Source organism: Notolepis coatsorum (assembly GCF_963971535.1).
Source record: "Notolepis coatsorum genome assembly, chromosome: 3".
In the NCBI taxonomy this organism is placed as follows: domain Eukaryota; kingdom Metazoa; phylum Chordata; class Actinopteri; order Aulopiformes; family Paralepididae; genus Notolepis; species Notolepis coatsorum.
The window spans coordinates 165,063,592-165,079,952 of NC_140167.1; the positions used below are offsets into that span (position 1 = coordinate 165,063,592).

General features: G+C 43.8%; 1 protein-coding gene across 1 annotated transcript in view; it reads right to left on the bottom strand.

The window, feature by feature from the left end:
• Positions 1 to 16,361, bottom strand: part of ifih1 (interferon induced with helicase C domain 1) — a 128,473-nt gene that overhangs the window by 22,948 nt on the left and 89,164 nt on the right. The window contains exons 11-12 of the mRNA XM_084309410.1: positions 7,219 to 7,475; positions 1,578 to 1,727 (exon numbers count right to left, since the gene is read on the bottom strand). Of these exons, the coding sequence (XP_084165536.1) occupies positions 1,578 to 1,727; positions 7,219 to 7,475 (407 nt within the window). The remainder of the gene's footprint in view (positions 1 to 1,577; positions 1,728 to 7,218; positions 7,476 to 16,361) is intronic.

The following is a 16,361-nucleotide window of genomic DNA, read 5'->3' on the forward strand; positions in this document are numbered from 1 at the left end:
CCCGCGAGGCGTGTTATTATTAGAGTTAATAATATTGTATATTGTTTACACTGCCTTTTTATTCCATTTTTACTTCTCCACTGTACTATAATTATGTGACCTGTACCTCTATGTCTTCTACTACCTGTATCTCCCCTCCCCCCGGCCCTCCCCATGCTGCTGATTTTATATTATTTTATGAATACAACGTTTAATGTTCGCTTAGCTAACGTAGAGAAACGTCAGACGTAATTCGAGATACGTCAGACGTACTTCGAGATACTTCCGCATAGTCCTGCCACAGGACTATTACGTCAGACGTACTTCGAGATACTTCCGCATTAGTCCTGTGGCCGCCGGAAGTACCAATCTGGACCTCGAGGCTCCGAGTCTGCAGCTCGACCCTACTCTATATAACAGGCTGAAATCTTGAGGCTGGAAAATAATGCTTTTGAGTACTCCATTAGAAATATAAAACAATGATTTTTTTAAAATAAACCTTACAGATGTCTTCCATAGACTCACAGGAATTGTGTAAAGTTGCCCAAATAGTGCTAGGAATAGCAATGCAGGTCCCCTTTAAATTTTGTATCATTCTTTCCAAAAGAAAAGAGACCTAGACCTAGAAGCGTGGCTAATGAACACACTATACTAGACAAATATCAAGATGTATCCATCAGTGGACCAATTGCATGCTTTTGCAGAGGACAAGAAGCCTTCCGTTGACTCCTTCAGACATTAAGCACCCCCCCCCACAGCCCAAATGGAATGATACAAAAAATATATATATATATATATATATAATTATACTTTTATTGTTTTCATTTTTTTTTTATAGTCGACTATCGGCTAATTTCGGCCAATCAAAGTCGACTATGCAAATCCTTAGTCGGGGACAGCCCTACAAGTGAAATATGAATTCCCGAAAAAAATTTAGTTTGTGTTTACTGAGTTTAGAGGGACTGGGAGACCCATGTTACTGATCAGGCACTCTATAACAGTGATAAGATAAGATATTCCTTTATTGATCCCCTTGGGGGAAATTTGGGCATCATAGCAGCATGGGGGAGGGGAGGTACAGGTATGGGCAGGGTAATAGTAGAAAGACATAGGCAATACAATTAGATGTGAATATAAAAATGAGAAAAAATAAACAGTGTAAACAAAGGTGCAGATGAGGGTCTGTATGCCCCATTGGTTATATTATACATTACAATAAATATAGGAATATAACATCATATAATATATAGAATATAGGACATGATATAACATAAAGCATCCAAATTTTGCTTCAAACTCAAATTTGATCTGAATATATTAAAAATATGAGAAAAATAAACAGTGTAAACAATAGAATTAACTCCAATATAATAATATAATATAACTAATATAAAGATGACATTGTATCTGAATATATATGTCCGTGCAGGTTTTGGTGGTTAGGAGTCAGACACAGTTAGTGGTCAGACCAATAAAGCTCAGGCTAAATATAGGCAATAAAGATGCTGTATACTGTGAGTAAGAGTGACGTGTCAGACACCAGAAAATACCCCTGTTTTAAGATCAGACACGGTCAGTTGACCCTTGACCTCACTGACCTGAATCATAGCGATCTCGTTGGTCACAAGGCCATATCGGATGACCACGTTGCACTCCGCTATGTCCAGCCCCTCCTCGGCCACCGTGGTGGCAATCAGTAAGTTCACCTCCCCGTTCCGGAACTTGTTCAAAACATCTCTTTGCTCTGCCTGGTTATAAAACAAAATAGTTGTGTGGTTGAGCATGTGGCACAAACAAGACAGGATGCTAAGGAACATGTGTAATCAGTGTAGCTTCTATCAGTGGTGGAAGAAGTACACAGTTCCTTTGCTTAAGTAAAAGTAGAAATACCCAGATAAATGAGTACTCTGGTAAAAGTCCTCCATTCGAATTCTACTTAAGTAATGTAGATAAGTATTTGCAATTGGATGTACTTCAAGTATCTAAAGTAAAAGTATGCATTCTACATGACGTTTGTGTGTTCCAGTGCTTGGTAGGGGTGTGGAAATGTCTCCATTCTAAGCTGCACCGCGATGTGGACGTGGACGATTCTGCATCGATGCAGTGACAGAACATAATCGATTATTAAAATCATAAAAAAAAAGATTTGTTTACCCTCTTGCTAGCTTTTATGTTATTTTACAATGTAGCGCTTTGGGATTTGCTCCACAACTATAAAGCACCCTACAAATCAAATATATTATTATTATTATAATAATATTATTATTATTATTATTATTATTATTATTATTATTATTATTATTATTATTATTATTATTATTATTATTATTATTATTATTATTATTATTATATTATTAAAGCTAGTGCTCTGGTCATGCATCCACTCAACTCATAGAAAATATAGCATCAGGCTATTCTAAAAGTATTGATACTAATAAAATGGAGTATTTAACCGTTTTTAACAGCTGGGTATCGAGATATCTTTCTAGTATCTGTATCATGCAACACTAGTAAAGACATTTATTTTGACATTCTTTTTTTTGAACAAATGTCTTTTATTTTCCCTTTTTTTAACATGAAACTAGACAAACAATACAGTAACAGTAATAATCAATGATAAATCATAGGACAATAACAATAATGACAGTCCAGTAATTAAATCAGAATGAATGTAGATTAAAAGACATAAAAATAATAAATACAATACATGGGCTCTTGCTCGCGCTTCCTTGCTCTTTCCCCCCCCCCCCCCCCCCCCCCCCTCAGGACCCCCACTTGGACTATACATCCACTATTTCATTTAACATCAGAAAATTACAAATGTATATGCTTCCCTTTATCTTCTCCACCACAGCTACCCAGACTGCTATGCTGGCTTCATTAACACCTAAAATTCTAGATAAATCACATCGAGATAGGTAAGACCCATACCTTCCGGCACATTTTATCCGGTTGAATCCAGCGTGACGCTATAAACTTTTTGGCAGCCGTAAGACCGGCCAAAATTTGTCTCTTTACATGTACAGAGGTCGATAACTGAGAAACATCATTCAACAACAATACAGAAGGCAGTGTAGGTATGGTCAGAGATAAAAAATTCCGATAATTGAGTGGTTTCTTTTTCCCAGAAAATCTTAACAGGAGGGCATTCCCAAAACATATGCATATATATGTACCAATAGCACCGTTTGAACACAAGGAGCATCGAGAGTCTTGTCTGAGACCCATTAGGTGCAAACGTCTAGGAGTCAGGTAAATCCTATGAACAAAATTAAGATTAATCTGTTGGTGATCTGGGTTGCGTGATGATAGCCAAACGTTTTCCCAGACTGCATCCCAATCAAAATCTACTTCCAGGTTTGGGATATCCTTCCTCCAAACCGAGTCTAGGGGAAGGACCTCATATGAGGACGTAAGTAAGTGGCGATAAAAGTCAGAGACGAAGCCTCTCGACGTCTCCTTGTCATAAAATAATTTGTGAAATCTGTGGTGCTCAAGTGGAATATTTAATGGGACTCCGTGAGCCCCCAAAGCTGCTCTTATTTGTAGATAAAAAAGATAAGTGGAACTGGTGAGGTTACATTTGTTGAATATATCTTGATAACTGCGGAAACCATGGTCATCGAAGATATCCCCCAATGTGTGTATGCCTTTCTTTTCCCATTATTTTGACATTCTGATTCTAAATAAAAGTTAATTTATCTGACTGCTTGTATTAATTGATGAAAAAGTAGCCATGTGCAGTACCGTAATATAGATTATAAAATTGAGGATGTAATATATTATTGAGTATATTATTGAGCTGCATCGAGATGCATCGTAGAATCGAATCGAGGACAGCTGAATCGTAATCGAATCGTGAGGCCAGTGAAGATTCACAGCTCTAGTGCTTGGGAGCGTTCAAACCTCCATCCAGGTTAATGTTGAAGTGGTATGTGGTCCACTTATGCTGCTCTGATTAAAGGTGTTGTTAAAGTGGTATGTGTTCCAGTTATGCTGCCCTTATTTCGTCATCTTGAAGTTGACAGGCTTCGGATTTGAAAGTATATAATCTTCATCTTTGCCATGTTTTCTATCCAAAATCTTTTTCTTCAAAGTAACTAGTAACTGATGGGTTCAGATAAATGTAGTGGAGTAAAAGTATAAAGTTCCATAAAATGTAAATACTCACGTAAAGTACAAGTAGCACAACATTTTACTTAAGTACAGCACTTGAGTAAGAATACTTAGTTACTTTCCACCACTGGCTTCTACTGACTTGAGTAGTCGCCGTTTCAAACTGAACTCGAGTGGTTTTTGAGGGTGCTCGTTTTCTTTTTAATCACCAAATGTTTTGCTTCTTTGTGCCACTGAAACAGAACTCTGAAATCCTGCAAGGCGTGAGTGTTATCTAAAAGATAGAAACAGTTAGCTTAGCGTTATCTAAATGATAAAAAACAGTTAGCTCAGCGTTATCTGAAAGATTAAAACAGTTAGCTTAGCGTTATCTAAACAATAAGAACAGTTAGCTTAGCGTTATTTGAACGATAAAAACAGTTAGCATAGCGTTATCTAAACGAAAAGAACAGTTAACTTAGCATTATTTGAAAGATAAAAAATGTTAGCTTAGTGTTATCTGAAAGATAAAAACAGTTAGCTTAGCGTTATCTAAACGATAAAAACAGTTAGCTTAGCGTTATCTGAAAGATAAAAACAGTTAGCTTAGCATTATCTAAACAATAAGAACAGTTAGCTTAGCATTATTTGAACGATAAAAACAGTTAGCTCAGCGTTATCTAAAAGATAGAAACAGTTAGCTTAGCGTTATCTGAAAGGGAGCATGTCTATGTTCCCTGGGTCCTATGTTCCCCGATTGATTGATTGATTGATTGATTGAACATTTTAGACCACCAGCCCTGATCCCAAACTCTAACCGTAACCAGTTCGAAACAAGGCGGACATTAATAATTAATAAAATAATAAAAATGTATAACATTTTCAATAAATTAATCAATCAATCGGGGAACATAGGACCCGGGGAACATAGGGATGATCCCATCTGAAAGATAAAAACAGTTAGCTTAGCGTTATCTAAACGATAAAAACTGTTAGCTTAGCATTATCTGAAAGATAAAAACAGTTAACTTAGCGTTATCTAAACGATAAAAACAGATACCGTAGCGTTATCTAAATGATAAAAACAGTTAGCTTAGCGTTATCTGAAAGATAAAAACAGTTAGCTTAGTGTTATCTAAACCAGTGGTTCTCAACTGGTCTAGCCTCAGGGCCCAACATTTTCCTTAGTCATTAAGTCGCAACCAACATTTTTGAACCACTATGATTTATTAAAAAAAAGAAACATTGTGCAGTAATACGCAATCTTTCATGCACTGTTAAAAACATGAAATAAACACAAAAAAGTGCAACTAGGGCTAAAAACCCAATGAAATAAAATAATAATAAATAATATATGGTTCTTAGCAGACTTCTTAGCTTAACATAACAGACCTAAGTTTGGGGGAACTAATGGGATAACTGGGGTTGCAACAAAAGTTAGGGTTAGGCTTAGGGTTAGGGTTGCAACAAAAGTGCAACTAGGGCTAAAACCCCAATGAAATTAAATAATAATAATAATAATAATAATAATAATAATAATAATAATAATAATAATAATAATAATAATAATAATAATAATAATAATAATAAATAATTATGCTTCTTAGCAGACTTCTTAGCTTAACATAACAGACCTAAGTTTGGGGTAACTAATGGGATAACTGGGGTTGCAACAAAAGTGCAACTAGGGCTAAAAACCCAATAAAATAATAATAATAATAATAATAATAATAATAATAATAATAATAATAATAATAATAATAATAATAATAATAATAATAATAATAATAATAATAATAATAATAATGCTTCTTAGCAGACTTCTTAGCTTAACATAACAGACCTACAGTAAGTTTGGGGGAACTAATTGGATAACTGGGGTTGCAACAAAAGTGCAACTAGGGCTAAAAACACAATGAAATAAAATAATAATAATAATAATAAATAATATATCCTTCTTAGCAGACTTCTTAGCTTAACATCCCAGGGAACTAATGGGATAACTGGGGATGTTGTTTGCTCCTGACAAGAGTCTCAAAGTCGGGGGGGATAGTAGACAAAGCAACTCTGAGGTCATGCTCAATGTCCAATCTGTTCCTCTGTTTTGTCTTCAGTTGGACCAGAGCTGAGAAGCCACTTGCACAAAGATAGGTAGTGCAAAAAACTAATAATAATTTTTATTTTTAATTTTTTTACACACACATCCGCGACCCACCAGTTGAGAAACACTGATAAACGATAAAAACAGTTAGCTTAGTGTTATCTAAACAATAAAAACAGTTAGCTTAGCGTTATCTAAAAGAAAACAGCGGTTCATGTTTGTGCATTTCTGAATTGCGCCAACAACATGTCGCCCACTTTGTGTAGTGTTCATAGACTATTGATATGGTCATGCCGTTCCATGAGCGGAGAGACCTGCTGCAGACAGAGTGGAGGTAATGTAATTATTACAAATGGTAACTGACTGTTTTGACTGACAATACGCATTAAGCATCGGGTATATTGCTGTGTGTGTGTGTGTGACTTTGCGCAATATCTCATTATTGCTGCTGCCGTGCGCTTTAAAATGCGCTCCACATTTTTTCCCCCTAAACAATTACTTGGTACAACAATGGGGGGGCAACAGTGATTCAGGAGATGGAGTGGTCGTCTGGTAATTGGAAGGTTCCCAGTTAGATTCCCCCTCCTCCCGGGCAGCGTGTCGAAGTGTCCTTGAGCAAGACACTTAACCCCGAACTGCTCCCGATGAGCAGGTTGGCACCTTGCATGGTGAGTGTGTGAGTGAATGGGTGAATGTGAGGCATAAGTTGTAAAGCGCTTTGGATAAAAGCTGTTATATAAATGCACCATTTACTACGAATACAATGTGCACTGGATAAATAAACAGCTTTTATCCAAAGCGCTTTACAATTTGTTCCTCCCATTCACCCATTCACACACCGACAGCAGAGGCAACCATGCAAGGTGCCAACCTGCTCATCGGGAGCAGTTAGGGGTTAAGTGTCTTCGACACGCTGCCCGGGAGGAGCGTGAATTGAACCGGGATACCTCCGGATTACCAGACGACCGCTCTACCTCCCGCCCCCATGTGGATGTAGGAAAGCGTCACTCGTGCCCACCCAGCTGCTACAGTGCTCCACTCACAGAGGTCATGGGCTTGACAACACTCTGGTCGCCTCCTCCGATCACATAGCAAGCTTTCACTCCGACCTCCTCGAACTTGGGGTTCTCCTGGACCCACTGGCTCAGGGCAATGGCACTGCGGCGTGTCTTGGTGAAGATGATCCCCCGCGCCTCGTCTCGGCTGGTGAACTCGCGCAGGATGATGGTCCTCAGTTCGGACAGGCTTCTGTTCTCGAAGTCTGGGTTCTTTGCCAGGTCGTTCAGTTGATCTCTGTTCCCTGCGGAAAACAAACGTCGATGAGATGAGAAACTAATCGTCTTTGTGTCATTTAAATTCACGTTGATGTTCCCAGTGCTACAAGACACGTGTGAAATGTTCAGTATGTAAATAAATAAATGGTGCATTTATATAACATACGGTTATTCTACAACCATAGTTATATGAGTATAGCGAGCGCTCTGCTCGTAGTGCAACTATCCCTTTATCCAGTCTAATAATGAATAATTTTCTCCACATGCACACACCCATCCGCCTGGCCATACCCACATCCGCTCCTCTACATAAGCGGGGTCATGGCCACACCATCAGGGGGTCTCCCATCCAAGAACTAACCAGGGCCGAACCTGCTTAGTTTCCGAGATCTGACGAGATCGGGCGTGTCCAGGTTGGCATGGCCGTAACCCCCAAGAGGCTACCCCCCCACAATACTGTGGGGCCAGACGGCGCGCCGGGGAGACAACCCCCAAGGGGGTTGATCCCTCAATCCAGGCAACAGGCCAGAACTCAACCTGTGCCTGGAGCACTGCGGACTAGACAGGCACCTAAGGGGTCTACTGTGAGAACAGTACCCGGCAGAAGGGGCGTTCGGTATGCTGTGCACCATGTCATGACCTCCACAAACCCGACCCCTCCAGCGGGGTCGAGGTTCAAAGGAGAGGCTGACACAATTGGCAGACGTCATAAAAGATGCGGGGGCATACTCTCGGGCAGACGGGGTCAAGCCCGGCCTCAACCCGAGAGTCGACTCTGCTACCAACACACCGGAGAACCAACCACCTCCCTATGTTTAGTTTAACAGGAGGCGGTTGTTCCCTTAACCCACCAAGAAAACTTAGAAACATAACTGCGTGTATACACAGGCTATACAAGCAGTACAAGTGTTTCAGTTTTCAAAGGGTTAACCCAGGCCAACAGGTCGACGAGAACGAGTCCGGACCTGGGCCTGGCGGACCGGGACCTACACAGGGATGCCTAGAGGGGTTGACAGCAACCACCCCGACAGCCCCCTCCCATCCCCGCCCAGCAGGGGGAGGGAGGGGTGAAACAAATGGAGAAGGACCAGGCCCCTTAACACAGCGCAAGGTACAACACAGTATGGACCAAGCACGCCACTGTTATGGGCAACTTGTAGTGGCATACATATGACACACACATCCACGACATCAATCCCCGGACTGACCCGGCATTTTCCCCCCGGAAAAGCACAAAGTCCTTCGGGGTACCAGAACAGCAGATCTGCACCCCGGCGGACAACGGGGTAACTGACCTGGTCCGGCGCGACCAGAACCAGTCCCGCGTCCTAGTCATGCCACCATCCCCTAAGAGGGGGGTAGGTACACGTGTCGATCTAAAAACATCACAGAGGGCGCCACCAAGATGGACAGTACGTGAAAGCGCTGCTCCTGGTGGCCCACCTCATGGGCGTGAGACCCCTCCGCCAATGAATTTATCTACTCCGTCATCTCCCCCCGGAGATGCACGTGAGTCATCGAGTCTAACCTAGTGCAGTGGCGCTCGGTAGAGATAAAAATCTCCTTCACAGTCGCCCGCATAAAAAAGGCGCGCCGGCCCATAACGTGGTTCCACATTGGAAGCACCCAGGGCCAGCGCTATATGCACGTCAAGAACCCGAAACACATCAATGGTGAATTCTAATAAGAAACACCAGACAACGTTCCCTCCATGCTGTCTGGGACAAGCAGCAGGAAGCCGGTCAATAAGACACAGACACAGGTCTTATACGACGCGTCTGAGGGCAACCCCCGTCAATTCTGCTCCTTACATAAGAGGGGAAGACAGAAGTTCCCCCAGAGAGACCTCTACGTGAGTAACAATTGAAAAAGATACATGTAATAATAATTGGGCCAAGTGACCAACGGCCCAATACACCCCCCCCCCCCCCCCCTTCCCCCTCCCTGTGACGCGCTGCCCCTCAGCCAACAGGGAGACTGACAGGCAGGAGGTCCCACCTCCCGGCCAATCAGTAAAGGGGGGGGGGAGGATTTATTAGCCCACCCTGACCCCTTATGACCCCTCACCCCTGATACGATGCAACAACAAAGCAGAGCCATGACACCAGTCGTAGCGCGCTACATGAAAGTGCATTATACCGGTTAGGGTAACAGCTTCACATTCTGCATGCCAGCCACAGATGATAACCTCGTCTGTGCAAAAACTGGCTTTATACATGGCTTCAGGCTCATGTGCGAACTTGCCACCTGAATTTTTTACACCTTTACCCTAAAGTAAGAAAAACACAGACCAAAGAGAGGGGCCTTGGTACAAGAGCTACACATGTAAACGTATGTAGGCCAACACCTATCCCCGTTGTGGCCTTAAACGTGAAAACACGATACACACAACCCTCTTTCACAACAAAAAAGGGCAAAAAGTTCACTCTCACTACTGCAAGAGGAACGCCGTTTTTTTATGATGAGAGAAGACATAAGTCCTCGATCAAGTGCTGGTCACAGGCCTTGCTAAGTCTACATAACAGCGACCAAACAATTTTCAGAGAAAACTGCCTCTCTCTAAGCAAGAGCACAACCCCAGCAGTAACTGAGGGCTTACACCGTATCCCCCAAAATATAGTGAATCAACACACATTTTGTAAACAAAATCATATTTGAGGGGAGAGGGGGGGGGGGGGGGGCAGGGGCAAACCGGGGAATAATTTCACCCACCCCCTCACCCCTGATACGACGCCAAATGAAAAAACAGAGCCGTGATACCAGGCGCATGGCACGCCAGATGAAGCACATACTTCTACCTGTAGAGTAAAAGCTTTACATCATGCACAAAACTTGGCACTTGTTATTTCTATCATTACCCTTAAGTAAAGAATAACAAGCTAAGAGAGGGACTCAGGCCCTCAATCATATGCCACTATGTACAGCGTTGTAGGGTAACATCCAGCCAGTTGTGGACTCAGCCACGTTGTCTAAATGTTACATGAACACACACAACTTCTCATCATACAACTAAAAACCAGTTTATTTTTACTAACGTAAAAAACAACACTGTTTTCAGGTAGAGAGAGGACATAAGCCTTGGCCAATGCTAACCTAAGCTATACAAGCGACCAAGACAACAAAGCGACCGGACATCTTACCTGCACCAACGTACGCAGGACGAAAGGCCGCAACACAGGTTGGTCTACCACGTTGACGAAGGCCTCTCGCTGGCAAGGCCAGAAGAGGCAATGGCTGGAGCCTCGCAGGCCCGACGACATCTTCTACCAGAGATGACGTCGTAGTCAGAGTGCCAGGGCCCGCTAACCTCACGGCTATGGTTGTAGCATAAGCTAACAGCTAACTCCAGGCTAACTGATAGCATCAAGCTAACGTTCCTAGCCGAGCGTAGCCGCCAGCTAACGCAGTGGCAAGCTAAGCGGCTACTACTGAAGCTGTACAACGTGAGAATAGCAATACAGGCCAACACTTCAGACAGCCGCTGTCTTTTCCTCTTCTTACCAGAAGAAAAAGGAAAAAAGGGCAACACACGGCCCCTCTCACAGAACTGTGTTTACCAGACACAGCGGTATCGGCAGCAAGCCCCTCGTTGTACGTGGGCTGCAGCCAGTAGCGGCTGGTACTCTCGGAGCCTTGTGGGTCGCAGTTCACGTTAGGTCGAGTTGAAAATGTAATGCTCTGAGATGCTCTGGAGCAATCTCTCGCTCTGTCTCTCGGATCATTCCAATAAAATAATTAACACATGTATGTTGTCATTTTAAACAACTCACCATTCATTCATTATGCATCAGCAGCAGCTAAATTAATGTTATAGTTCACAACACAGCAGCGCGTTTTGAATCGCTAGCCTATTATCGTCTCAGCAAGCACAGTCAATACTTTTTTCCCTAGCCGCATTTCGCGGAGACAGCTGTGTAGCGAGAGCGAGAGAGAGAGAGAGCGAGAGAGAGAGAGACTCACTGTTTAGTTGAAACGTCCAGGGCAGGAGGGCTTGATAAAGTGTATAATCCACTGTTGATGTATTCCAGACCACTGTCCAGACTGCATCCGCCATATAGCTTGTTAGCCAAGTGTTAGCTGTTAGCAGTTAGCACCACACAACACAAGTACTTCATTTCTTTGTCCATTTCCGCATCGAACAGACTGCAAACTACCTGGCGTTCTATCGCCATGCTCTAAGACAAACTCTAACCTTAACCAACTTTGAAAGAGTGCCTAAGCTTAACCGTCTAAAGAACTTGCAGTCACGCTCTAAGACAAACAGCTGCATCTCACAACAACAACAACTATCTACCACCAACCTAGAATAAGCTGGAATTGGAACATTAGAAAGTGGATTCGGCCAATCAGAGATCGTCTCCGCGAAATGCTGCTACGGAAAAAAATACTGGCGTCGGCCAATCAGAGAGCGTCTCCGCGAAATGCGGCTACAGAAATTCTTGGCGCTGCTGCCTAGACCGCTTCAAATCGCGCCCGGATTCCAACATAATAGTCATATTTCAACGCACAACGCGCTACGCACTGATTGGCTGCGACGGATACAGCGATCAACCAGTGACGCGCACTCAGAGCGCAATTGCGTCTAGCCCGGGCCGAGAAATACAAAAAAATAAAAAAAATAAAAAAAAGTATGTCACTTCCTGTTCAGGAAAACAAGTATTTTTTATTTTAGATATTAACGTTATATTGTGCATTGGAAACACAAACATACTTAAAATGAGTAAATATTATTCATTTTAAACATGTTTATATTATTTATAGGGCTATAAAACAAAAAACAAAAACGTTTTTTTTTCTTCTTCTCTCATGGGTCTCAGGTGGGTCGGCGCCCTAGCGCCCCCGGTGGCGAGCCGCCACTGGCTGCAGCCGACCTGAGCTCTGAGATATTCTCATAATGAAACACCAAGCTCACCCCCCTCACGCCGGGTGTTTTTCGTCTTGAAAAGCGGGGCCAGCGCGGCGGCAGAGGGTATCCGTTTGTCCAGAGACCCGGGGAATTGAACCGCAGATTCGGAATCATGGTCCCAGGAAAACAAAGCTACGACTTCACTGAGGAGGAGCCTATGTTATCGTGGGGCATCAAACTAGAACCCCCTCCACGCCGCCAAGGGGCAGCGAAAAGGATTCTAGCCTGGAGCCGACCTTCGCAAGCTGTGCAGTTGTCCCCCCATAACTGACACACCTGAAGCTCACGTCGCAAAAACATCACCCGCCCAGAGAGGCCGTCAGCCCTCACCCAGCCGACCGCCTCCCAAAGCACAGTATCCAGCTGCAGAGCCGGAGACAATGCCGGCGGGGATTGCTCAGCGACGTGCGCCCCTAATGCGAAGCGCCGGTGGAGGTCAGAACGATCATCATCTTCTAGACACTCCGGTGTCGAAGACATTATCGCTTTATTTCCTCAAAAAATTGTGAGAGAGAAAACAAAGATACAATGTCAACGCAGCTCCTCTTCTCCAATAACTATTTCGGCACTAAACTTAAAGTGGTTTTGTACAGACACTTTTCGTGGTGAAAATAGGGAAGGAGCTGATGGTGTGGCCACAACCCCGCTTATGTAGATGAGCGGATGTGGGTGTGGCCAGGCGGATGGGTGTGTGCATGTGGAGAAAATTATTCATTATTAGACTGGATAAAGGGATAGTTCCACTATGAGCAGAGCGTAAGCTATTACGATATATAACAGCTTTTATCCAAAGTGCTTTACAATTTGTTCCTCACATTCACTCACACACCGACGGCGGAGGCGACCATGCAAGGTGCCAACCTGCTCATCGGGAGCAGTTAGGGGTTAAGTGTCTTGCTCAAGGACACTTCGACACGCTGCCCGGGAGGAACGGGAATCGAACCGGGAACTTTCTGATTACCAGACGACCGATCTACCTCCCGAGCCACTGTCGCCCCTGTCGTATGTATTTCTACAATACAGTACAGTGCATGCCATTAAAACCCTTTATTTCTATGTATTTATGAATCTAGAATTAAGAACCACGAGAATATTGTTGATATTCTTTTGGTAATATATTGATGGATAAGATGTAACTGAGGGGTTACAAAACCCTGACTGTATTAAAGATTGTGATAGATTAAACCACTGCTAGGTATGTACTTTAATTACTGGCCAGACAGTACATCGAATATATGGTGGACACTCATAATAACACGGCATTGACAAGGAAATAGTATTTGAGGGTATTTATTATTATGCAACAATAGGTTACAGAATGAGAATTAGGGTCGCGCTTGTATGGCGAAGAATAGGCATAAAGTCAGTCAGTAGCATAAGTCACTGGGAATAGAATGATTCCTACGATGGGTACTAGGCTAACGCCGCCTGGCGTATAATAGCAATTATAGAGGTCAACGCTGGTACCGCCTGGAGACAATGGGTTCCTCCCAGAGTTGTAAGGTCTGGAGGATAGAGGAATGTTCGGATACTCAGTCTGATTCAATGAAGAATAAGGGGATTCACGTACAGAAGCCAGTCCTTGTAATCCAATGATCAGCAACAAAAGCAATAACTGTAATCCAATGCTCGATAGCAACGATGATAGCCAGCTAGCCTCGGTCCATGAGGCCAGCCCGAATGTAAATCCTCACGAGGTTAAATCCAAACGACAGTGGAGATTAACGATGCTCTTCTCCGGGTAATACGTTCCACAATCAATATAATCCAACCAGTAATGGTTCTGCAATCGCCGCCGCCGGTTCTCCTGTGCACATGTCCAGCAGGTTCTCCGACTAGGCCTCCTCGTGTGCTGGCACCAATGTATTTAGTCCACGCGCACTGGCTAAGGTCCACTAGCTAAAACGAACGAACCGCTGGGTAATGCTACACACAAACGAACTGTGGTTGGCACGATATACAATAAATTAACGACTATTTACTTCACATTAAACTAAGTCGAACTTGACGTTACTGCATTAATCTGACACTTTACTATTCAAATCGCACATGGTTCTCAACGCTCTGTTAGACGCACTGCTGCTCACTTCACTGTTACCGAACTTGATGAACATCTGGTTGAACAGCTACTGTTCGCACCTGCCGCAGCATATATACTTAAGTGGTTATCTAGTCCCGAACCTCAGTTCTCGTCTCGAATCAATACGCTGTCTCCGGGCATGTTACAACATGCCCAGGCTCGTCTTTGAACCCGACTTTGGGGGCTTGCGGTCTGGCACCGAGGGCGCTATCCAATAAGGAAAGCGAATATTACTATGATTCGAACGCAGGCTTAAAGGGATATACCGTGTATATATAAATAATATACAATGTATATAAAACAATAAATGTAGATTCTCAGCTTTAATCTGGCCCTTCACAACAGCCGCCTCCTAATTAGTCCGCACCTAATTAGTTAAGGGAGACAGATTAATAGTCCAGTCAACTGCTCAATATCTGTTGTGAGGAGTAGGTCAGATCTACAAAGTCAGTGGGTCATGGTCGTCATCAGGGGGGTCAGGGAGCTCTGGCAACTCTATCAGCTTCGCCAAGGGCCGGGTGTAGGTCCGCCCTTGGACTATGACTTCTGCCGCTCTGACCTTCCCATCGGCACCAGTGATCACTTTGCTTACGCGGCCGGCCGGCCACATAGCACGGGGTAGTGACTGGTCTATGATCATAACGACTGTGTCCACTTTCAGGTTGTCCCTGTCCTTTACCCATTTCTGACGGGCTGGACGGGATGGTAGGTAGCTTGGGAGGAAGCGGGCCCAAGACTTGTCGATCGGTGCTTGGTTGTGTCTCCACCTCCTCCGTCCGTTCCTCTTGTTCTTTCGGTGCCCCGTCTGAGGAGGGGCCGGGTCCGGCCGCCCCCTTAAGAGGTAGTGTGGGGTGCTGGGTTCGGGGTCAGCTACGTCGCTTGGCGTGCAGCTGAGGGGGGTGGAGTTCGGAACTCCTTCTTCTTGCGCCCACTGTTCTCTCACAGGCCTCTCGTCTAATGTCAATAGCCTCTCAACGGGCTGTACGAGAGAGTGGCCTGTGTCGCTCACCTTTGTGTACAGGCAGCGTGTAGACGTGGGTTGGCTGGCAAGTCCGTAGAGGGGGCCCTGGAGCGTCCACCCCAGTCGGGTCTGAACCGCGACTGGGCATCCTTTGGGTCCAATGTGGGCCGCCTCAATTGGGACAATGAGGTTCGCGTGGTCGGAGCCTATGAGCAGGGTCGGTGTGGCGCCGTCGATGAGCGGTATAGGTAGTCTGCGTAGGTGCGCGTACTTCGCCATCAGCTGTGGGATGGGGTAGTTGTAGCTTGACAGACCTATGTCATGGCTTGTAAATGCCTTAGTGATGCTGTACCGCTTCTCGGGCTGCCCGACCGCTGCTATTGTGAATGAGACGTTCTTGCCCTTTATGGCCTTTAGGTCCAAGTTTCTTTAATAGTTGTCATACAGAAGTACAGAATACTTTTATACAAAATGCTTCTTACTGTTGCGCTCCAGAGACTGTGCAAGACAAGATAAGTATGAAATAAAATAACATAGTAAAATTAGAAGTAAAAAAAATGAGGTCACAGTGTTCAGTTTAGACATATGTACAATGTTCGATGCAGAATAGACGTAGTTACCATACAATATACAATACTGTGCAGTGTACTAATATACAATACTATATAGTGCAAGGCAGAAATGGAGAAATGGGACGAGGTGCAATTTAGGTACAATTCACAGTAGGTGTACGAGTTGTAGTGCAAATCCTTTATCAATAAATATAAAGTGTAAGTGTGTTTGTGTGATCTAAAGTGTGGAGAGTGGGTGCTGCAGTGTGTTGTTTGTTTGAGTGAGTGTGTGCGTGTGGGTGTGTGTGCTGTGTGCATTTGATGGTTGTTGCATAGTGATTATTGTTCGTTTAGCAGCCTGATGGCCTGGGGATAGAAGCTTCTTCTGAGTCTTTCTGTGCTCGCCTTAAGACT